This window comes from Phyllostomus discolor, chromosome 4, assembly GCF_004126475.2.
Source record: "Phyllostomus discolor isolate MPI-MPIP mPhyDis1 chromosome 4, mPhyDis1.pri.v3, whole genome shotgun sequence".
In the NCBI taxonomy this organism is placed as follows: domain Eukaryota; kingdom Metazoa; phylum Chordata; class Mammalia; order Chiroptera; family Phyllostomidae; genus Phyllostomus; species Phyllostomus discolor.
In genome coordinates this window covers 6,672,811-6,695,135 of record NC_040906.2, presented here as the reverse complement: position 1 = coordinate 6,695,135, position 22,325 = coordinate 6,672,811, and the positions used below count along the sequence as shown (strand labels likewise).

Genomic DNA, 22,325 nt, shown 5'->3' with positions numbered 1-22,325 from the left:
GTATATTTATCATTTATATTTCCCACTTATAAATTCTGTGAAAACTTTTCTATGTGGGTTATTTTTGGACCCCTTGTGCCTAAAATAAAGCCCAGCACATATTGCTACTCCATGAATGTTCGGTGAATGACAATGAAGGGCAGAAATATGTGTTGAGCAGTAGTTTAAAGAGCGTCACGGAAGCACAGACAAGAGGGCACTTTCCATTTTCATAATCTGGACACTTTATCAGGTAATTGCTCCCTGGAGCTGTCATGTGGGGTGGATTGATGGATGGCCCTATGGTCTCTGTGATGTGGTCTAACAAAACAATCGCCTGACAAAGCCTAAAGACACACCGCCTTCCTGCCCACAATCATCCGCTGTCAGTTGCCACCCGAATTCTTTCTTCATTTTTGAAATGGTGTAAAATCCACCTTGGTTCTCCTGCTGTAACACACAGCGCATCCTTCCCAACCCCAGAGTGCGCTCAGGGCCCCGCCTTCCCTCACTCACCGCCCCTCCCCCACAGCTCAAAGACAGGTTTCAGAGCATTGCCTCTCTCTCCCCAGTGGCGGGGCAGGGGTTTCTCAGGTCTTTCAGCCCACAAATACGTCTTCATCACAGGAATGCCACCTGAATCACTGCTAAATCTGGGGTGCTTCTGGAACTTCTACAGCTTGCTTATGGGACCCCATCTTCTCCATGTTATCCTAGCCACATTTGGTCCCTGGGGTATTGACTCTTGCTCTAGTAGACCACAGAGTACAGACACCTTTTTGTTGTCATCTTTGGCTAGCTCCCGCAAGGAGCTTTGAAAAGAGACCTCTGCTGCTTAAGGTGGGGTACATGAATGGCAGCCTGGGCCACACCTGGGAGCTTATTATTACAGCTGGAGACTCTGAGACTTCCTGCAGCAAATCTGCATTTGAACTTGATCTTCAGCCTGTTCCTATGAGCATACAAGTGTGAAAAGCACTGGTGTAAAATAGACATTGGTGTTGCCTTCAACAGGTGCCAAGGAGCTGTCCTTCATCTGCCAGTCACCAGTTAGGGACTGTCCCCCAGGGGAGTGAAATCTTCCCAGGGTCATCCTGGTTTACCAGGTACAAGTTTTGGCAGCCTGAGGGTGGTCCTCCAACAAAGAGAAGCAGATGCTGTCTGCTGGGAGCAAGGCATGCAAGTGGGAGAAGTGGGAAGACATCAGAAGGAGTGTGGGCCGAGCATAGATTCTACCCACCACACCTCTTGGGGGACCAGACTAGCTCTAATTTGATCTCTCCTGGTTTTCTCCACCGTGGCTCACGGCAACTTCCTCTGAGAAGTGAAGCACTTAAAACATCCTTTCCACCCTCACAGCCAGGTTGCCAGCATTAACCCAAATGTGACTGGGCCGCAGGCGCAGGGAGAAGCAACCGTAGCAAAGCCAATTTCTTTCTCAACAAGGAAAGAGTCTGCTGCTAAAAAGTTTTACCAAGCTGGTGATGTGTGAATGTTCATAGGTATTTAATTGTGCTTTAGAAAATGGTGAATGTAAGTTTTGAGGAAGTAGATGTTCCTGGCTTTCCTTCTGTTTGGTAGGAATCTTCCAAAATTACAAAAATAAGTTTCAATAATAATAATATGGTTGATTTTTAGCGTGGTAATTGCCAGAGGGAAGGGGGTGGGGGTGGTAGAAGAAGGTAAAGGGGGAATGAAAGGCTATGGAAGGAGGCTTGACTTGGGGCGGTGAATGCACAGTATACAGAGGATGTAGAATCATGCACCTGAAACCTATATAATTTTATTAACCAATGTCACCCCAATGAATTCAATAAATAAATTAGTTGATTTTTTAAAATATTGGGTTTGTTGAGACATAATCTACATCCTGTAAAAAATTACCCTTTGAAGCATATACTTCTGAGTTTTAATAGATGTTTACAGTTGTACAATCACCACCACAACCAAGATACAGAACAATTTCATCAACATAAAAAAGTTCCCTTCCACCCCTTTGTGTCTTTCCTTCCCCTACTGACCTGACTTCTGTCTCTATAGTTCTGGCTTTTCCAGAATATCATATAAATGGAATTACTCACTTGGTATCTTTTTGTGCCTGGTTTCGTTCACTTGGCATAATGCTCTTGAGATTTATCCATATTGTGCGTATCAGTCAGTATTACTATAGTGTTAACTATTCTTTTTTATTGCTGAATAGTATTCTTGGTATGAATACACCATGGTTTGTTTCTCCATTCACAAAACATTGGGATGGTTTCCACTTTTTGGCTATTATGCATAATGTTGTTATGATCATTTGCATACAGGCTTTTGTGTGAATATATATTTTCATTTCTCTTGGGTAAATACCTAAAGGTGAAATGGTGGGGTCATGTGCTAACTGTATACACTTTTACAGAAAATGCCAAACTGATGTTCCAAACTGATAGATGGTACCATATCACATTGCTACCAGCAATGCATGATAGTTGCAGGTGACTTATGTAAATATTTGTTAGCACCTGGTGTCATTTTTCCCTCTGCCATTTCAGACATTTTGACAGGTGTATAGGGTTTGATCATTGTACTTCAATGCTTGTTTTCCTAATGACTAATGGTGTTGAGCATCTTTTCATGTGCTTATTGGCCTTTCTTCTCTCTTTTTTGGTAAGGTGTTCAAATCTATGATTTTTTTATATTGGATGGTTTGTTTTCTTATTGTGTTTTGAGAGTTTGTTTACATTCTGGCTACCTTTCTTTTATCACATCTATGTTTTGTCCCTGTCCCTGGTTTGTCTTTCCATTTCTTAATGTAATGTCATTAAAGAGCAGAAGTTTTCTCTTTTAACTTTTTACAAATTTTTGTTCAAGTGCAGTTGTCTCTGAGAATTTTTTTTCTTTTCCCAATCTGCTTCTTTAAAGTTAAATGGAGATAATTCACACATCACAAATTTACCTTTTTAAGGTGTACAATTCAATTGTTTTTCATACATGCCCACATTGGCAACTACCACCAATATCCAATTTCAGAACATTTTCATCACCCAAAAGAGAAAGCTCATACCCATTTCACAGCCACTCCCCATTCTCTTCTCCCCTAGATCCTGGCAGCCACTATAGATTTACCACCAATCTGGACACTTCATGTAAATGGAATCATATAATATATGACTTTTGTTTCTGGCTTCCTTCATTCAGCATAGTGTTTCTAAGACTCATACATGTTGTAGGAAGTATCATTCCTTTTTATGGCTGAATAATACTCCGTTGTATGAATATACCCCATTTTGTTTATCTACCATCAGTTGATGGAGACTTGGATTGTTTTCACTTTTTGACTATTATGGTTCATATTGCTGTGAACATTCCTGTACAGGTTTTTTGGTGGATGTATGTCTTCAATCCTCTTGGGCATATATCTTAAAATGAAATGGCTAGGTCATATAGTAACTCTTTTTAAAAACATTTCTCTTTAATTAAAAGACAATTAAGTCTATATTTTACTTTTGAAATATAAAAATAAGCAAGTGCTTCAATTTAAAATGGGAAAAGTGTCTGGAAATTCAGAAAAGGAACAATACAGCAAGTGAATAAATATATGAAAAATTAAACACTTATAAGCACTCTATGTGGCTTTTTAAAATGTGAATTAAACAGTGATGGGAACCATTTATCACAGAGATTTTGTGTTGAAACTTCATATGTGCTGAGGGCTCTGGGCTGGAAGGAGGAGGAGGGAGGAAGTTTTGGGGGACATTCTTGTGCCCTATTGGTAGGAATATAGTTGAAACAATCTTTTAGGAGGGGTTTTGGCAATATGAATCAAAAACCTTTTAAATAGCACATAATCTGACTCAGAAACTTTACATCAGAAATGAATCCTAAGGAAATAAGTATGTTCCCTAATATTTAGGAGACTTGACACAGAATTGTTTATATAATATAGAAAACCCCAGAAACAATGAAATGCCTCACAATAGGGAATTGGATAAGTAATTAAAAGTCTGTCCATATAGTGGACTACTTTGAAGCAATTAATAATTTTGTCAGAGTGCATCTTGAGAAGGAAAGGTGACCATGGTGTATTTTTAAATAGGAAATTATGAATAACATGTACATTTAAAAATAAAAGTAACTACACGAGTCATTTAGGAACCATTTAGTTACAGGTAACAAAAGCTCAATTTATACTGACTTCAGCAAGCAAATTTTTTTGGTTCATATAACTAGAAACTCCAGACATCAGACAGGTTTTGGTGTTAATTTAACTTAGCAGCTCAGAAAATTCTTTAACAACTGATTTTTTAAGTATGTTTTTGGCCCTTGGGACGACCTGCATTCACCCGAAAGTGGTTTGTCTTGTTGCGGCAAGGTGGCTGCCAACAACTTCCAGGACCATTTGGTTCACACCCAGAAAGGGGTCTCTCTCCCCGAGCCTTTGGCGGGAATCCTAGGCTTCCCTCTGATTGGACCGTCTTGATCATGTGCCTCTTTTTGGCAGTGAGGCAAATGCTTTGTATCACTCGGGTTAGGTCTGGGTTAGGTGCTGGTCCTTAAGGTAAGCATGGTGTCAAGGTCATAGATTATGGAAATTTTGTTTTGCCAAATCAGGATCCATGTCAGAGCTGGGGACCAGGTTAACATCCTTCAAGCTGCACAAATGTCCCACCGTGGTGTGGGGTGGAACAGATGTTGAGAGCTCATCCTAAGAGCCACCTCACCACAGAAACAAGGCTGGAAGGATGGTCGCCAAGGTGCCAGCAGTGGTTTCTTCAGGTGTTGGAATTATAGGGAATTTTTAATTTTCTTTTTTATGCTTATCTGTGTTTTATACTTTGACAACAACTGTGTATTACTTGAATAACTTCAAAAAGAAATGAAGGAGATTGCCCTGGCCGGTGTGGCTCAGTGGATTGAGTCTGGGCCAGGGAACCCAAGGGTTGCTGGTTTGATTCCCAGTCAGGGCACACGCCTGGGTTGCGGGACAGGTGGCAACCAATCGATGTATCTCTCACACATTGATGTTTCTCTCCCTTCCTTCCCTTCTCTCTAAATATAATTAAATAAAATTTAAAAAAAGAAATGAAGGATACAAAGATGAGGAAAAGCTGGTATATAACACTTAAAATTAGTAGGTTGAGGGATTGAAAACAGGAACTATGAGTTTTCAAAATGATACCAACTGTGCCTTGCAGACGCCTCTAACTTCCTTTCTCTTGTTTCTGTAAGGAAATTGTGGTCATTTCTATAGGAGTAGCCTGAGGTCTCTGAAGGCTATTCTGGCTTAAAACCACTGTAGCTTGATTTTTTTCCTTCTGTTGGTTTGGGTGGGGAGGGGCTTGTTTGCTTTCTCTAGAAACATTTTCCCTTGTCACCTGCAAGGGAAATGCCACGAAGGGGGTCCCAATCCTAGAAGGATGCAGAGATCATGTGTCTCTTTGCAGGGGCACCACTGTGTGCAGAAGGGGAGGCGCTGAGCCCTGGAGTCCCTCACTTCCTTCTTGGAGAGAAGGCATTGAGTGTTCTTGCAGGAAGTGGGTACTGCAGAGTCTCTGGCTGTCTCTGAGGTCTGGTGGCTCTCTGCACTGTGAGTCAGTGTAACACTTGCTGCAGGCACCACTGAAGGGGCTCTAGTGTCCTGGGAGACTGTGAAACGTCCCTTGAACCACTTCTGTGAGCTGCTGGGCATTGAAGTTCTCCCTGGGATTCACAGAGAAACTCTTGTTGATTTTCTACCAACCTCTTCCTGGGGAAGAGAACTCATTTTTTTTCCATTGGCAGGAAAGATCTCCATTGGGAGAGTAAGGTAAGGATTTTTCATGTCAGTCTCGACATCTCATCTCTCACTTTTATTTCTCTGTGAAATCGATTCTCAGTGTTGCAGTTTCAGAAACTTGATTTTATCGGATCATTCCCTTCTGGACTTATTCCATGGTGATGGTAAGCAATCAGCTGGCATCTTCGTTTTGTTACATAGCAGCTAGGAATGAGCGGCCAGAGGGAAAAAAAGGCAGGGCCCTCACCATGGCATTCTAACAAAGAACTGAATGCAGGAGGCTAGAAGCAAAGGAAGAGGTGTCTCACTCATTGACCCAGTAGTCCTGAGCCTGGTTCAATGAGGCTGCCAGGCATTCCAAACAACAAGCAAATCTATGATAGTACCGGAAGGGGGGGACCCTTGAAACTCTGTGTGTATCATCTCCACTAGCTGGGAAAAGGAAAACTGAGATTGCATATGCATCCTAAGACTAAGAAGAGGGGTGGGAGGGGGAGGTTCACAGTGCCTGAAGAAAAGCTCACAAAACAACTTTGGTTAATTGCCTGCCTCCTGTCCTGTGTGCAAAATGAACAAATGGAGTCTGGAGCAAGATAAGGATTCAGGCTAACAGACCCCCAGACATACCTGTGTTTGGGTAGTCACGTCTTCCCAGGAAAGCTGGCACTGCCTTTACCTGTCCATCAATATGTAACTCCCTCACCCCCATCCCACAAACTATAGAAGTCCTCAGAGCAAAGGGCTCTCTTGGCTCTTTCGCCACACTGTGGGATCTTGGGCAGGGAGCCTGTCCAGCTGGCCTCTGGTTGGGGGCCTCTGTCCACTGAGCCCTTGGCCACCCCCTTTTTGGCTACCCGGCCTCGGGCCACCCTGCTCTTGCCACCCTTGCTTTTGTTCTCCCATTAGAACTTAGTACTAACACACTTTGCTTGCATATTAATGGGCTTTCTGATCTGTAATTCTTTACTGTGTCAGCAAGAAGAATTGAGTTTCTGGGACTTTCTCCAATAATAGTTTCATGGTGAGAGCTATACTTACCACAAAGATCAAAATGTTCCAGTGTGAGCCGTCAGGGCACCCTGTCTCAGTGGGAAAATACATGTCGGAGAGGAATGAGGCCAGAAGGTGAATATTAGATGGTCTTAAGGAGCCCATCTGTGTGTCCACTGCTAATATCATCCACACCCTACCAGAATGTAAATTTCACTGAAGTATGGACTTGTTAGCCTTGTTCAATGTTATATCCTCAACATCCAGAATAGGCAGAGGTACTTAGTACATATGTGAGGAATGGATGGATGAAAGGCTGGCTAGCTGGATGGATGAACTGTTATTTTCTAGAGTCACTGTCCTCTGAGAAGTTTTCCCTGACCCTTCTAGGAATACTTGATTTCCTCCTCTAGGTTTCCATGGTACTTGGAATCAAAGCACTTAACTTGTAGTATTGAAACTATTTGCTTACATATCTGTCTTCCCTAAAAGACTGTAAGCTCCACAAATGTAAGGATTCTGGCTTATTTTCCCACTTAACTAACTAGAGGCACTTCACAGTACTCTGGCACAAAGTAGATATTCATTGAATAAAATAATAATGCTACGGCAACCTCATGATTATCTCTCAGCTAATGAGATCTTCTTGTTCAGTGGGTCAGGATATTACATTAATCAGGAACCCTTTCTTCTTCAGCGTTGGTCATGTATTATTAACTTCTTATTCTTTGCTTTTTATTGCTTCCAAGAGAATAAGCATCCTTTTATTTTCAGCTTTCATTTCGTTATCTCTCTGTTGAACCTACAAATACACTAAATGGTTTCCATGGATTACATTTCCAGGATCAAATTAGTTACCTCCTGATGTGATACAGTGAGGCACCTTACCTAATCTCATCAGCAAACCATCTCTAAGTCTTAGGGTAGGATGCATTATTTCTGGGATGCCTTATGCACCTTGACATAGCACATCCCTCTTGAGTTAGGTGGTTTCTTACAGCTCTGGTCACAAAAACTGAAGTCTCCAGCCCGGTCTGCACTCACTCTGGTTCACCTCTCTTAACACCTGTAGTCCCCTGTCTAGAGACTGCACTTTTTTTAATAGCTGCACTTGCCTTCTGAGCAGGCCGTGTTGCTGTGGGGTCCAGGATTTTCATGGCACCACTCTGATAACTCTGAAAGAGCCAATGGTGTTTTATGATCCCAAGTCTTGGATCATCCAGAAATAATATTCAATGTTTTAAGACCAGGAATTTAGGAAGTCAAGGCATAGACTAAATGGCAAACACATTTAAAACCAGGGCAGGCTGGGAATCTGAATCAAGGTAAATATACGAGTTATGTAAAATTGGCAAGAACCCAGGAATAGCAATATGAGCCTGTTTCTTCAGCAGACTTTGCTGTGGTGGAGAATTCCAAATTCTCTGTTCTTCTGTGTGGCCTGACCCAATGGGTGTGGGTGGTTGGAGTGGCCAAGGACGTGGTGAAAGGAAGTTTTATTGGAAGGTTCTTTGGGCGCTAGAGCTGGTATCACTAGACCAGAGTGACACTGCCATGCATTTGTTGGATACATACCACGAGGGTTTATATGTCTCAGCCTTATCTAAGTCCCCCTGTCATCTCCCAGGAGGCCTCGCAACCTGTACTTGTGTTGTCATTGAGATTCATCCAGTTGTATCGTACACTGAGAATACCTGTGATGACTGCTCATCCGTTCTTTGATGGGGTAGTTTCTCCATATGTCTGCATCCCGACGGCACTGAAAACCTATTAGTTGTTTGGGTCAAATCCCCATATTGGCCAGGGTATTGATCTAGCTAACTGTCTCCTTCAAACATAGGTTTCTGAATTTAGATAATTTCTTCTCTGTTTTTCTTCTTCGGGTGTTACCTATAAGTTTACTTTATCAGATTTGCCCTCATTTTCTACCCATAGAGTCAACTTTTTTTTTTCTTCACAGCTGTGATTTTCTAGGGGGCTTCCTTACCCTTCTCTGTGTTTCTCGAACAGTCTTACTAAACTTTTTTGTGTCCTTGCTTTTCCCAGGAAGCTCCTGCTAGCCCCATGTCTGTGCCAGCTGGGAATCATCTCAACATCACCCACTCTAGTTCTCTATGCAAGAGAAGGAACAATACCTTCCTCAGATCCTCTTCTTGAAAGAAGGAGAAAGGAATTCGCCTTTTTCTTGCCAAAGGTTTGTGGTCTTCATACATTTTTTTCCCATTCCAAATATGTGAAATTGATCTCTGTCTTTGCCACCTTGCTCATAAACGATACCTGTGTTTCTTACCCTCCCACATCAATAAAGCAAACCTTGAGGACAGACACCATATCTCATTCATCTCTGCAGGCTCAGCGTTTGGCGTGGTGCCTGACACAGGTGCTTAGGTGCACAGTGTATGTGTACTGAAGGAATGAATGAGTGAATGTATAAATAAAGAAATTAGGATGTGGGCATAAATTTTAAAAATCTGATTAAAAATGTTTGGATCATTCAAAAGTAGTTTATTGATAATATATCTAGGGCTTTCAAAGTCAATAATTTTCTCTGTCACCAAGACTTAGAATGTGAGGTCTTTTGAAAAATGCAAAATACAGTTAGAAATAATGTTTGCAAAAAAAGTAAGATTAGTGACTATAAAATTTTTCTATTTGGGAATAAGTCCATGAAATAAAAAGGTAAATATAATGGTTGTATTTAATGATAATCACAAGGGTAAATATGGAAATAGCCATTTTTTTTCAATAAATGTGATTCAAAATTCTATGCCCGTTCTAAAAAACAAATATAAATGATACTGAAATTAACTGAGAGCTTTAATGACATGATGTAGTGGACTTTGCTATGAAAACATGCAAGTCCATCCCAGTGAGAATAGAGCATTTGCTGTGGTCAGTGGTCTTATATCACAGCCACAGAAACTTTGTAAATCTGTAAGTTCTGACAACTGAGAGAAATCCATTATATAATTAAGTAAAAGTTCAAGTTAATAATGAATTATGTGCTAAGTAAAAGTTCTAGCCCTGGCTGGTGTAGCTCAGTGGATTGAGCATGGGCTGGGAACCAAAGTGTCCCAGGTTCAATTCCCAGCCAGGGTACATGCCTGTGTTGCAGGCCATAACCCTCAGCAACCGCACATTGATGTCTCTCTCTCTCTCTCTCTCTCTCTCTCTCTCTCTATTTCCCTCCCTTCCCTCTCTAAAAATAAATAAATAAATCTTAAAAAAAAGTTCTTAGAGCAGGCAAAAGGTTAAGGCATTCCATGAGTTTTCACTTTCGATTTTAAGATTTATTTACAATTATAGTGTTTTGGTCCAGGAAGCTGAATTTGGAGGACATGTGTAATATGAATGGTGCAAAGATACCTAAGAATTCTTAGACAGGGGTATTTAACCAAGCAGTGTATATTGTGTGTAGATTTCAGAACTACAGGAGTCCATTTTCATTAGCAAAACAAATTACAGTACATAAAAAAGGTTAGTAAGAAGAACTGTAACTAAACTGCACCTTAATTTGGGGAAATATTGTAGAATTGAATCTGACAGAAGTTTACAATAATCCTCAATGCTGAGTCAGACAGAAAAAAACCAAAGCACTTCTTGGAATCTGCCTGTTTCCACTTTGCCAAGATTGTACTGATGATGAAGCATTTGGTTTACGGCTAAAGCCAGGCGTGGTCGGCTGAGACAGAAAGGTATGTCTTATTGTTTAGGATGGGGCAACTCTCTTCATTGTGCAATGAAAGGAAACCATTGACTATGAGTAGAGGACTGCCTACTACCAAAACATGAAACCCACCATTTGGCTGCTATGTAGTATTATTATTTTTTTTATTATTTTTTTTGGACATGTCATTCCCCCAATTTTTCCATGCCTTTGATGGGCTTTCTATACTTATGGATTAATTTTACCAGTTCTAAAATATTATGTAAATGAACTCATGCAGTATGTACTTTTTTGAGTCTGATTTCTTTTGTTCAACTAATTTTTTGAAATTTGTATTGTTGCATACATTGATACTTCATTACATTTTATTGCTGAGTAGTATTCTGTCGTGTGGATTTCCCACAGTTCCTGTAAATTCACATCGAATGGGCCTTTTAGGTGTTTCCAGTTGGAAACTATTGCAAATAGTGTTTCTATACAGACTTTGTGTGGGCATGTTTTTTTCCCTCGTGTAAACTTAGATGAATATCTAAATGACCACTTGTCCAGTTGTATGGTAAGATACGTTTAATTTGATAAGAAATGACCACTTTTCCAAAGTGATTTTAACATGTACATTCCCTCCAAAAAGAAGCATGTCCCATCGCTCCAGATTCTTACTAACACTTAGCACTTTCTCGGTGTTATACACAGTGTATACAGTTGGTATATACTGGCGTCTCAATATGCTTTTCCTTTGCATCTGTTGAGAGACATGTATATTCCTCTGCTATGTATCATTTTGTAAGCTTTAATAATGTTGAAGTTATATACAGGTAAAATAACTTTTCACTAACTTAGTAATTGCCATCATGCAACATTAAAAATAGCTTCAATATATTTCAAAAGAAAAAGCTACAAGATGAACTCTTTTTTGCTTTTTAGAGATTTTATTTATTTATTTTTAGAAAGAGGGGAATGGAGGGAAGGAAAGAGGGAGAGAAACACTGGTGTGCAAGAGAAACAATTGGTTGCCTCTCCCATGCCCCCAGTGGGGACCTGGCCCCCAACCCAGGGATGTGCCCTGACCAGGAATTGAACCAGCAACCTTTCAGCTTGCAGGCTGACACTCAACCCACTGAGCCACACCAACCAGGGCTAGAATGAATTCTTGTTAGACAAAAACCAATAGACCAAAGGAAAAATCTCTTAGATGCGGAGGACTAGGATTGGCAATGAATCGTTTTCTCAGCAGCGGAATGAGGGCTGTTTGTTCTTTGTGGTTTATAGACATCATATTGACCTTTGGCATCTGGAGAGAAGGGAGGACAAGGAGAAGTCCACTTGCTTACAGCCTGCTGAGTAACTGTCAGAAGATTCAGGACGGTGTAAGCTCCATGACGTCAGGGGCTTGGTGTTTCTTGGTTACTGTGCATTTCCAGCACTTGGATTTATGCTGGGGACACATAGGTAGCTGGAATTGACCACATGCCCATCTCTGCCACTGTTGTTTCTTGGTTAGTCCCATGCCCATGCAGAGAGCTTCACCCTAATAGAACTGAATGACTGTTTTGTTTTAATCAGTATACCATAATTTCATAGAAATTCATTATTTAAGTTTCTAAGATGCATGAAAAATGTCACCATCAGATGACACCATTGTAGCTGGTGTGGAACAGTCTTCTCCTGACATCCTGGGATGACTCCTGTGTTTTATTTGTATCTGGAGATAAGACAGTGAAATGTGCTGGGAACTTGTGCCCTCTTTGTGTACACAGATGTCATTGTCACTGCAGTACTTGGATCATACACACTTATCACCATCTAACTTATAAAATGAAAGGAGCTTCATCACTATTTTTATGAACTAAACTCTTTCCAGTACTTCCTTTTTAAATATTTATGCATATTCCAGGTTCATGAATTTGTTTCACCCTGCCCATGTCCGTGGGCAGCCTGATGTTTTAAAATCTTAAGGTGCTCAGTAAGGAGGCATATGTACATTACTCTTTTAAGATGTGTTTTTAAGAATTAAGTAGTTTAGGAAAGGAAAAGTTTTTATTAAAGCAAAATAACCGGTCTTTAGATTCAAAAATCTTATGTGTATTTAGAAGAATGTTTGTTGATCAAAATTTTGTCCAGATAAAAATGGAAGATGAAGCTGGAGAATTTCCCTTTTTATTTGTATTTTTTAAAAGATTTTATTTATTTATTTTTAGAGAGGGAAGGGAGGGAGAAAGAGAGAGAGAGAGAAACATCAATGTGCGGTTGCTGGGGGCTGTGGCCTGCAACCCAGGCATGTGCCCTGACTGGGAATTGAACCTGTGATACTTTGGTTTGAAGCCTGTGCTCAATCCACTGAGCAATGCCAGCCAGGGCTAGAATTCCCCTTTTTATATATAAAAAAAGGGGGTTAACACTCCTTTTAAAAAGTTAACTGCCTGGAAAAGCACTCATTAGAAAATATGTAATTTTCCTGTCTTCAGAAGTCACAGGATATCCCTACAGAAGCTTTGTATTTTCACCCAGTTCTCTGCGTCACCTCCGAGTGCGGTTTCTAGCTGGTTAACAATCACGGCTAATACTTAGCAAGTGCTCATTCTTGATGTCAAGTGCTTGGCGCTCAGTAAACACCAGTTCCCTCCCTTCCTTCCTTCCCCTTTTGAAGAGAATAACAGAGGAGGTCCTCTCAGCATCATAGACTGGGGTGATTTTTAAAATGCTAAAGAAGTATGGCCACCATTAGAGCAAAGGGGAAGACACCTTTAAAGAGAAGGGGCATGTTCGTTGTGGGGGAGAAGGACTGGTCATTCAGAGAGGCTTTTAAGAGCCATTCTGGGAAGTGCCCACTCTCCTCAGTGCCCTCTGCCAGCAGCCCCTGAGCCCTTGAAATCATTTCTGAAGTTTATTCTCTGCTGATGAGTTCTTTCCTTTGGGGACGAGTCACACACTGACTCTCATGGCGCTGTCACTGCCTGCCTGCCTGTCTGTGAGCGTCTGGAAAGGAAAAGTTCTCCTTCATCTGAGAGATCATAGGTCTTTCCTTCTTCAGAAATTCCCGGTGTAAGCGCTGGGGGTAGTCTGGCTAGACCCACATGGAACCATTCTCGGCTACCGGAAATCAGGTGATAGCTGGCAACCGCTTTCCCCTGCTGTATCAGTCCGCTTGGGCTGCCACAGCAAAACACCAGACTGGGTGGCTTAAACAGGAGAGACTGGAGGCCGGAAGTCCAAGGTCAGGGTGCAGGCAGGGTTGGGTTCCTCTGAGGCCTCTCTCCTTGTCTTGCTTGTAAGTGACCTTCCTCTTGCTACCTCTTTGTGTGGTCTTTTACTCTGTGCACACACACCTCTTTTGCCTCCCTCTGCGTGTCCTCATGTCCTCTTCTTGCAAGAACACAAGGGCACTGATCGGATTGGACTAGGGCCCCCAATGGCCTTGTTTTACCTTAGTCACCTCTTTCAAGGCCCTACCCACAAATCCAGCCATGTTTGGAGGTTCTGGGGGCTAGGGCTTCAACATGTGAATTTGGTGGGGACGTAACTCAGACCAGAACACCTGCTCAGTCTTTTTTTCTTTCTCTCTCTCTTTTTAAAAAGATTGTATTTATTTATTTTTTTAGAGAGGGAAGGGAGGGAGAAAGAGAGAGAGAGAGAAACATCAATGTGCGGTTGCTGGGGGCCATGGCCTGCAACCCAGGCATGGGAATCGAACCTGCAACACTTTGGTTCGCAGCCTGAGCTTAATCCACTGAGCTACACTAGTCAGGGTTCTTTCTCTTTTTAAAATAATTTAATCCACACAGTTCAATCTGGCACTGTTAGGAAAACACTGAACAAAAAACAGTAACAGAATGTCATCTCAGAAGTCAGAAGAGCTGGTTTGAAGCGAGACTTCACCATTACCCAGCAACTCCCTGCGTGGAAGTGTGGGGAGCTCTTCACAACCTTTAAATGTTGACCTTCGCTGACATGGGGTCACCTGGCCCAGGGCGGAGAGAGCGGGCCCCTGGGGTTGGACTGCCTGGTCCACATTCCAGTATCACTGCCACAGGCTAATTAACTCTGGTCAACTCCCTTCCTTCCTCTACCCCTCAGTGTTCTCTTCTGAAGAATGGGAATAATGATAGCGCCTACTTTAGAGGCCGGTGGTGCAGATTAAAGAGGTAAGCCCCCACCAGAGCCCTCTCAGTGAACAATCGACACATGCCATCTACTATTATATTTTGTCTGCGACACAATCTTTTCATATGCTCCCTCCTAGGCCTTCGACTCACATTAGCACACAGCCAATACCCACTTGATCTTCTTCTGAAGTGGGCTGTCTGTTCAGGAATGGTTGCTTTGTGAACCCTCTGAGGTGAGGGAAGAGGGAAATTCCCCAATTCAGTGACCGGATGCCATGATGAGACCAAGGTAGGGGTTGCTTGTCCCCAACAGGGATCTGCCACCCAAATTGCCTTACCAGGAGGGGCACAGGGTGGAGAGGAAGTGGGGCTCCTACAGGTGCCTCAGCAAAGCGAATGTCCTGTTGTGGAACCACTAACATCATCTTTGTATATGGCATGGGGATAAACCAAGACCAACCAAAGGAGAGAAGCTGGGGCTGCTTGTTCAGAGCTTGCTGTAGCAAGGGAGGCAGCTGTCATCACTGAGGTCTGGGTGGAAACCCCAGGTCAGAAAGAGGAGTGGGAAAGCTTTCTGGTGGGCAAAGGGGAAGGTCCAGGTTTGCCCTGATGGAAGCTCTAGGCGGCCAACTAGAAGTGGGTATCCTATGTGACTGGTTAGAGGTGCATATTGGGCTTCTCTGGTTGGTCCTAAGTTGGAAGCAGGGACAAAATTTAGGGATGTGCCTTGGCCAGTGTGGCTCAGGTGGTTAGAGTGTTGTCCCATGCAGCAAAAGGTTGTGGGTTCGGTCCCTGGTGAGGGTATGTACCTAGGTTGTGAGTTTGATCCCCAGTTGGGGTGTGGACAGAGGCAATCAATCGATGTTTCTCTCTCACGTTGGTTTTTTTCTCTTTCTCTCCCCCTTTCCTTTCTCTCTAAAAGAAGGAATAAAAAAAATGCCCTCAGGTGAAGATAAAAAAAAATTTAGGGAAGAGACCCAACCCAGCCCTCCCCACACATCTGCTTCCTTTTGGGGGGTTTTGCAGGGAGTGGTGGTGGCTGGTTCCGACTTTTCAGGGCAGTTGTGGATACAATGCCATTCTTTCCTGGAGCCCCTTAGGAACATTCTGGGCTAGAAGGAAACAAGTATTCCCCACTTTTTGATTTGAGAAGAAGAAAAAGGCTCGAGGAACTGTCCTTGAGTGGAAATAATATGAATAGATGAAGAATTATTATATGGGCTTGGCTGCCATTAACTCTTGACATGGAACTATACCTCTGAAAAGGGATTTAAATTTGGAGATTGGGCGATTCTTTCTGGCTGCGCAATCCCGAATAAATTACCGATCTTTCTGAGGTGTCATGAATCAGTGAAAGGCAATGACGGCAGCCCTCGCTGATTGCACGGATTTGCAGCCTCCTGGAGGTTCCCTGTGGACAAGAAGCATCCTGAGCGACCCCCTGCGGTGGCAATGTCTTCGTTGTGCAAATGTCTCCTTGGCCCAGCTGCCCGCTCTGCGGACCGCCTGTCAAATTCCACTAGGAAAGCAAGGGTGGATGGATCTCATGTTGGCCCCTAGCCTAGGGCATGTGCTGCTCCTAATTTTAATCGTGCAGGGCCTACAAAATAAGTTTTAACCCTCGGAGTGGTATCAAGACCCTCCACATCTGGTCACGGCCTCAGCCTGTCCTTAGTCCTCTAAACAAGCCATCTCTCCACCCAAACTGATCTGTTCACTGCCCCCGGAGCATACCGGCTATGGCCCTACCTTGGCTTCCATGGTTTTCCGTTGCCTGGAATCTGGACCTCTCCTCCCCTCTCCCTACCTCACCCTTGACCCTACTTTGCTTTAGTTTTCATCCTTGAAAGATCAGTTCAAGTCTCACCTCCTCCAGGTAGCTTTCTCTCACTCTCTCAGTGATCCCTCCATTTCTAAACAACCCTCCAAGAGCACACCCAACTTTCTTACATGCTTGGTACATGAATAAATGTAGACATGATGGTTTGTGTTATCATTCTCTAATGACATTGTATTCAGCATCTTCCACTGGACAGGAAGCTTCTGTATGGCAGTGATGGTATTTTACCACCTTCAACCTCCCTGTTGAGGATTGTGTTGTAAGTTTCAGTGCTTGATGAAGACTGTTTGAGGAAAATGATGAGCAAGGTGCCCCATTAATTTGTGTGTTAAACATACTGGAAATCCCAAAAAAGGAGCCCTTGCTTGGTCTCAATAAACAGTTCCTTGAAAGCACTTCAGATCCGAAGGGAGGGAGGTTGGTGGTTTCGCCTTTGTTATAGCTGCAGCTGCAGTAATTCAGGGGGAAAAGACAGCTTTTAGAATTGTATTGTAAAGGAAGCATAGTGACTCCGCTCATGCTCAGTGTAGGGTTTCAAGTCTTAGAATACGTTGGGCCAAGCCCAGCTCACTGCTATGGGGGAGGTGCGGTCAGATAAACTGGACAGGTGTGTGTGTGGGGGGGGGGGTAGGAGGGGCAGGCTGGCCTCATCCTGGTGCAGGGCAGTCCTGTGGAGCAGGAGGAACCCAGCTGGGATGCTACAGATGATGACTGGGGCTCTGGGCAGAATAGTGGGTGGGAAGCAAGACTGAATAATGGTGAGTATAGCCCATAGGTTGGGCCAAACCGGCAACACTGAGCCTAGGAGTGGGAGTTGTTGGGAGACCCAAGCAGAGAGGGAGCCCTCCCCCCTTGTGGAACTTGCCAGCAGCGACCACCCTAAGCCTGGGGCTCGGAGGCTGGGTGTCAGGTCCTTACAGGGTCCCAGGCAGGATAGGGCAGGCCCTGTCCTAGAGAGCCCAGAGTTCTATTTATGGCTCCAGCATGGGAAATAAGATAAAGCTTCCGGGGAAGAGGCAGAGGCAGAACAATCTTGTTCTCCAGGCCCAAGGTAAGTGTTGGCCTCTGAGGATGTAAGTGAGGAGGACTCTGTAGATACAGGGACAAAGGTTGTGGAGGTTGGTGATGCTGCACATCTGTGATGTGAGGACCGGAGAAATGTGACTATTTCAATGTCCATTCATATTCCTTGTGAGCAGTAGATCTAAGCTTAGAGCCAGTTCATGTGGTGCCCCAGGTCCAAGGGTAGGTTGCTCGTGCCAACTTACCAGGGTTTTCATAGTCTCCATGGGAGCCCCCCGTTTCTGTGGTGGTGCCCTGAGGACAGGTGCAGGGGTGTGCTCTGGGAGGGAGTATTTAAAGAGGGGCGTTCATTGAGGACTGGACAGATGTGCATTTTTCTGTTTATTGTTGAGGAATCCTCATGTAAAATTTTGATTGAAAAATCCACAGCTAAGCCTTGGCTGGCGTAGCTCAGTGGATTGAGTGCAGGCTGTGAACCAAAGCATCGCAGGTTCGGTTCCCAGTCAGGGCACATGCCTGGGTTGCAGGCCACAGCCCCCAGCAACTGCACATTGATGTTTCTCTCTCTCTCTCTTTCTCCCTCCCTTCCCTCTCTAAAAATAAATAAATAAAATCTAAAAAAAAAAAAGAAAAATCCACAGCTAAAAGAAGCTTGAGAGTAAGTATGCTGATGACAGTTACAATTTCTATCCTTCTCTGGAGAGCCGGAAGGCAGAGAAAATAGATGCCTGGAGTTCAACGCATGACAAAGGCAAAAAGAAAATCTATCAGGACAGGGAAAATTCTCCACAGAGGGTGACAACACAATATGCAGAAAAAAAAAATTATGCCTTCAGCAAGGGATTTTGTAAGAAGCTGTGACATTTTCCATTCTCAGGAAGTTTCAGTAGTTGTGTCTCCGTTGTGATATGACCTTTAGGAAATCGATGAAATGTATTGTACCTCTTCAGGGTCTATTTTATATAGCTTGGACTCTAGGGGCCAGAATAAAGGAATAGAAACCCACTTAAGCTAGCTCAAATAATAGAGGGGTGTGTTATGTTTTTAGGGTGCAAAGACAGAAAACGCAGAGCTTACCGGTGGAATCAGAAGCTCAGGAGCCAAGGCTGGTCTCTTTGTCTTGCGAGGGCTTTTGTGGCCTCTCAGGAGCTCCATGGTCACCTTTATCTCTGCTCCTCTCCTCCCCCCCCCTCTCTCTTTCTTCTACTCATCTATACTCCAAAATGACTGGCAGGCCACTTATACATCATCACACCTGGACTCCATTCTCTGTGTGAAAATCCTTGGGTTGAATTTTAGGAGAGAGACATTAACTCAGCACAGACTACAGAATGATTTTTGCATGAGTCAGATCTCTCACCCAGGTCCAATCAACTTGGACGGAGGAGGAGGTGATATTATGTAGGTCATGCAGAAGCAGGCAGCAAGGCTACGGTGGGCTCCTGACCTTGGATGGGGTGCAGGTGGGGAGGCAACAGTTGGTTTGTCTACAATAGACTTCCAGACAGACAACAAAGAGACTGTGATTTGGGGGTTCCCTAGGCTGCCACATTGTGTACACTTTGTTGCTGTGCATGGCTGAGAAGATTTTTGAGGCTACATACACATCTTACCATTTTAGTGGTCACGGTCCCTCAGCAATCCTGAGATACCAGCCCCTTCCTAGACATTCAGTCTTACGGCTTCTTAACACAAGAAACAATATTCTGCAAATGGGGTTGGCCAGTCAAATGACATTGGCCAAAGAAGTCCTCCGAGAATCCATTCAGTTGGCCTTGCATTTGACATAAACTTCCTTGTACAGTGGTTGAGAGATAGGCTCTGGAGTTGGTCTCCACATTCAAATCCGGGCCCCACTAGGCAATAATCACCCAGCCTGGAGCAAGTTACTTAGCCTCTCCAAAGTCTCCCTTTCCCTGTTTGTGAAAAGTACATGATAAAACCATGTGGTGGAAAGGAAATCCTTGGGCGGGGGGAGTGAGGAATATGCCCTAAGAACAGTTTCAATCCCTAGAAAGTACTTGGTAAGTATCTCCCATGATTGTCATCATTTTTGTTAATCTCCCTTTCATGTCTTATGAACCCAAATGAATTCAAGTCTCCACACCCATGACATCTCCGCCTTCCTGACAGCTCTGGCCCTGACTTCTTCCCCAGAGCTTTGCGAGCACTAAGTGTTAACAAGGGCTTGGTGGGTAACCAGTTGAGTTTTACAATGTTGTGCTTTGTGCTCTGAATTTAAAAAGTTCTCGCCATCAAAGATGGAAGAGGATGCGCAAGGGGTACAATCTTGACCTGATTTTGTGCAATTTGATGTGTATGGAAAGTATGTCTTTTAAATCCTCCTTTTAGGCGATTTAAGTGTGTGCCTCTCCCCTGAAATAAAGAGAAGACATCGGATGACTTCTCCAGTTTCTTTGATCTGTGTCAGTATGATCTAAAATCGTCATCCTCTATGCTGACAAACGTGCAATCTGTTCCTTGAGACTGCACAAATCAGAGAGCAGGAAAACCACACGAGAAACCTTGAGCCAGATTCATTCTTGTTCTTCTCCCCTGCAGGAACCAAGTTGCCCTGAAGATCATGAACTTGTCTTCTGAGCACTGCAACATCTCCGATTGGCTGAGGCTCGAAGCAACAGTGAAGGCCTCTGTGTATATGGTCACTTTCCCTTTTGTCACATTCATCACAATCATCATCATCACAATAGTGTCGCAGAATTCCAAGCTGAGGAAAGAGGTCCGATACATCCTCCTTTGCCACCACCTGATGTGCATCTCCTCCTACTGTGGCCTGGGGGTGGTCTTCCAAGGGATGCGGGCCCTGCTGGCCAACAGTCCTGTGGTGCTGTGCTGGGTGGTGTTTGGGGTCCAGCTGAGTTTTGGAGAAGGTATCCTCTTCACTCTGGCCTTGATGGCTGTCAACACTTACCTGGCCATTTGCTGGCCATTGACATCTGTGTCCTTTGTAGAGTCAGTTAAATATAAGATTCTGGCTGGGACTTGGATAATCATTGTATTCAAGAATGTTTGCTTATTCATCATAGAGGGCACCAAGTCCACTTCGGTTGCTGTTTTAAGATCCGAACCCCTCTGCCCCGTGACTTTGAACAGTATTCCTTCCAGAGCCATTGCCATGGTTTTCCTTCTCCTTCTTCTATCTATTATTCTTATAAGTTACTTTCTAATATACCAAGAAGGCAGACGTGCTGGCCATTTTAATAGGTCGAATATCAAAGCAAGGAAAACAGTCCTTATTCATTTACTGCAGATAAGCTTACACGTAATACCAACCTTGATATTCATAGGTTTGGGAAAGATGTGTGGAAAGTTTTTCTCTGCTTTAAATCTGGTGCTTTTTGGAGTCTTTGCCTTTGCCCAGTGTTTTAACCCTCTGATCTACGGGCTGTGGAATAGGGAGCTTCGAAGCAGATTGTACTATTGGATGTGCTGTCAGTTTTGGTGTGGTCACACAATGAATGACAGAGGGCCAGTTTAAACAAAAATTCAGCCTTTCTTCTTTCATTTTCAGTTCTCAGGATATATTTATTGATTTTAGAGAGGAAGGAGAGGAAGGGAGAAAGAGAGAGAAAAACATCAATGTAAGAGAAACATTGATGTAAGAGACACATCGATTGATTGCCTCCTACATGTGCCCCAACCAGGGATTGAACCCGCAACCTAGGTATGTACCCTGACTGGGAATTGAACCCAGAACCTTTTGGGGTATAGGACAAGGCTCCAACCAACTGAGCCACCTGGTCAGGGCAAAACTCAGCCATTTTGAATCAATAAGTCTAGTCCTAATGGACCATCAGCTAGGGTTAAGAACTTGACTTTTACTCAACCTAAAATTGGTATGTCGATTTGATTTTTAAAACAATGTTAGCAAGTCAAAGTTATTTATCCAGGTTACACATTTTGCTGTTGCATATACTTATAAGTCCTCAGTGAAATTATTTTATGTCTTTAATTCTAAACCCAGATCAATATTTTTGGCAGTATGCCTTACTGTGTTTCAACAGTTGGGCAGCTTTTGAGAATACTCCTATTTTTAGAAACTGAGAAATAGTCCCTGGTTGATGTGAAGGGAAGAAGTTTGGCTGTTCCCCTTATGTTAATTAGGGGTAGGTTTAGGTACATATCATAACAAAGTAGAAATAAAATAGCAGTAACTTAAAAAAGTTAGAGATTGATTTATTTTATGCAAAAGAAATCAGGAAGTACACAACCCAGACTGATGTGGCATCTCTGCAGGCAAGATGCTCCTTCTCTTTTCCTTTGCCATAATTTATATACTACCTCATGACACAAGATGGCTGTTAGTGCTCCTGTCATCACATTCACACTCCAACCAACAGGAAGGAGCAACAGGCAAAGATGAGTCTGTATTCTGCTTCTGTAGACACTTGCTAGAAGTTACACAAAAACACTTTTTCTTACATCTAACTGGCCAAAATTTGATCATATGACTGTGCTTGGCTTTAAGGGAAAGTGAGAATAAATTTTAGCTCAGTAGTAGTTTCCCCAGTTGAAATTTAGGGTTTTTAATATTAAGAAAGGAAAGAAGGAGGCAAAATCATCTCAGAGGTCATTTTCTCAGTAAAATAAAGTATGAAGAAGTACAATGGGCGCATTATGATTGTCGCATAGAAATATATTCTGCCTTTCAACATAGTACACAAATGCACCATTTACCATTCAGGATCCCAGAAAACCTTAACTGTGCCATGTCAACAGTGCTCGGAGAGAACGGCATCAATAAGGAGAACACCAAACTGGTTTAAACATGAGAATCGTTATTTAAATCATTATTTATATCTAAGGACATTTGAGGCAACAGTATGAAATACATTCTTTTGCAGAAGTTTATATATGAGATGTCGTTACACGAACAATCCATTCGTGAGTCAGTCAGGATTCATTTCTAAAAACAGGAATTCCTGCTCTAGATATTTTAAACAG

At 43.0% G+C, this 22,325-nt stretch overlaps 1 protein-coding gene across 2 annotated transcripts; it reads left to right on the top strand.

Annotated features, from left to right (window-relative positions):
• Positions 1-5,403: 5,403 nt before the first annotated feature.
• Positions 5,404-20,943, top strand: LOC114495305 (olfactory receptor 1444-like). 2 transcript variants are annotated; one of them, XM_036022733.1, is made up of 3 exons: positions 5,404-5,767; positions 8,774-8,921; positions 19,923-20,943. In XM_036022733.1, exons 2-3 carry the CDS (start codon positions 8,842-8,844, stop codon positions 20,857-20,859), a joined length of 1,017 nt encoding a protein of 338 aa, XP_035878626.1. In that variant the 5' UTR covers positions 5,404-5,767; positions 8,774-8,841; the 3' UTR covers positions 20,860-20,943. The 2 variants fall into 2 exon arrangements, with proteins under 2 accessions (XP_035878626.1, XP_028366339.1); XM_028510538.2 differs by lacking the exons at positions 5,404-5,767; positions 8,774-8,921 and adding an exon at positions 9,973-10,422.
• The last annotated feature ends 1,382 nt before the right edge of the window (positions 20,944-22,325 follow it).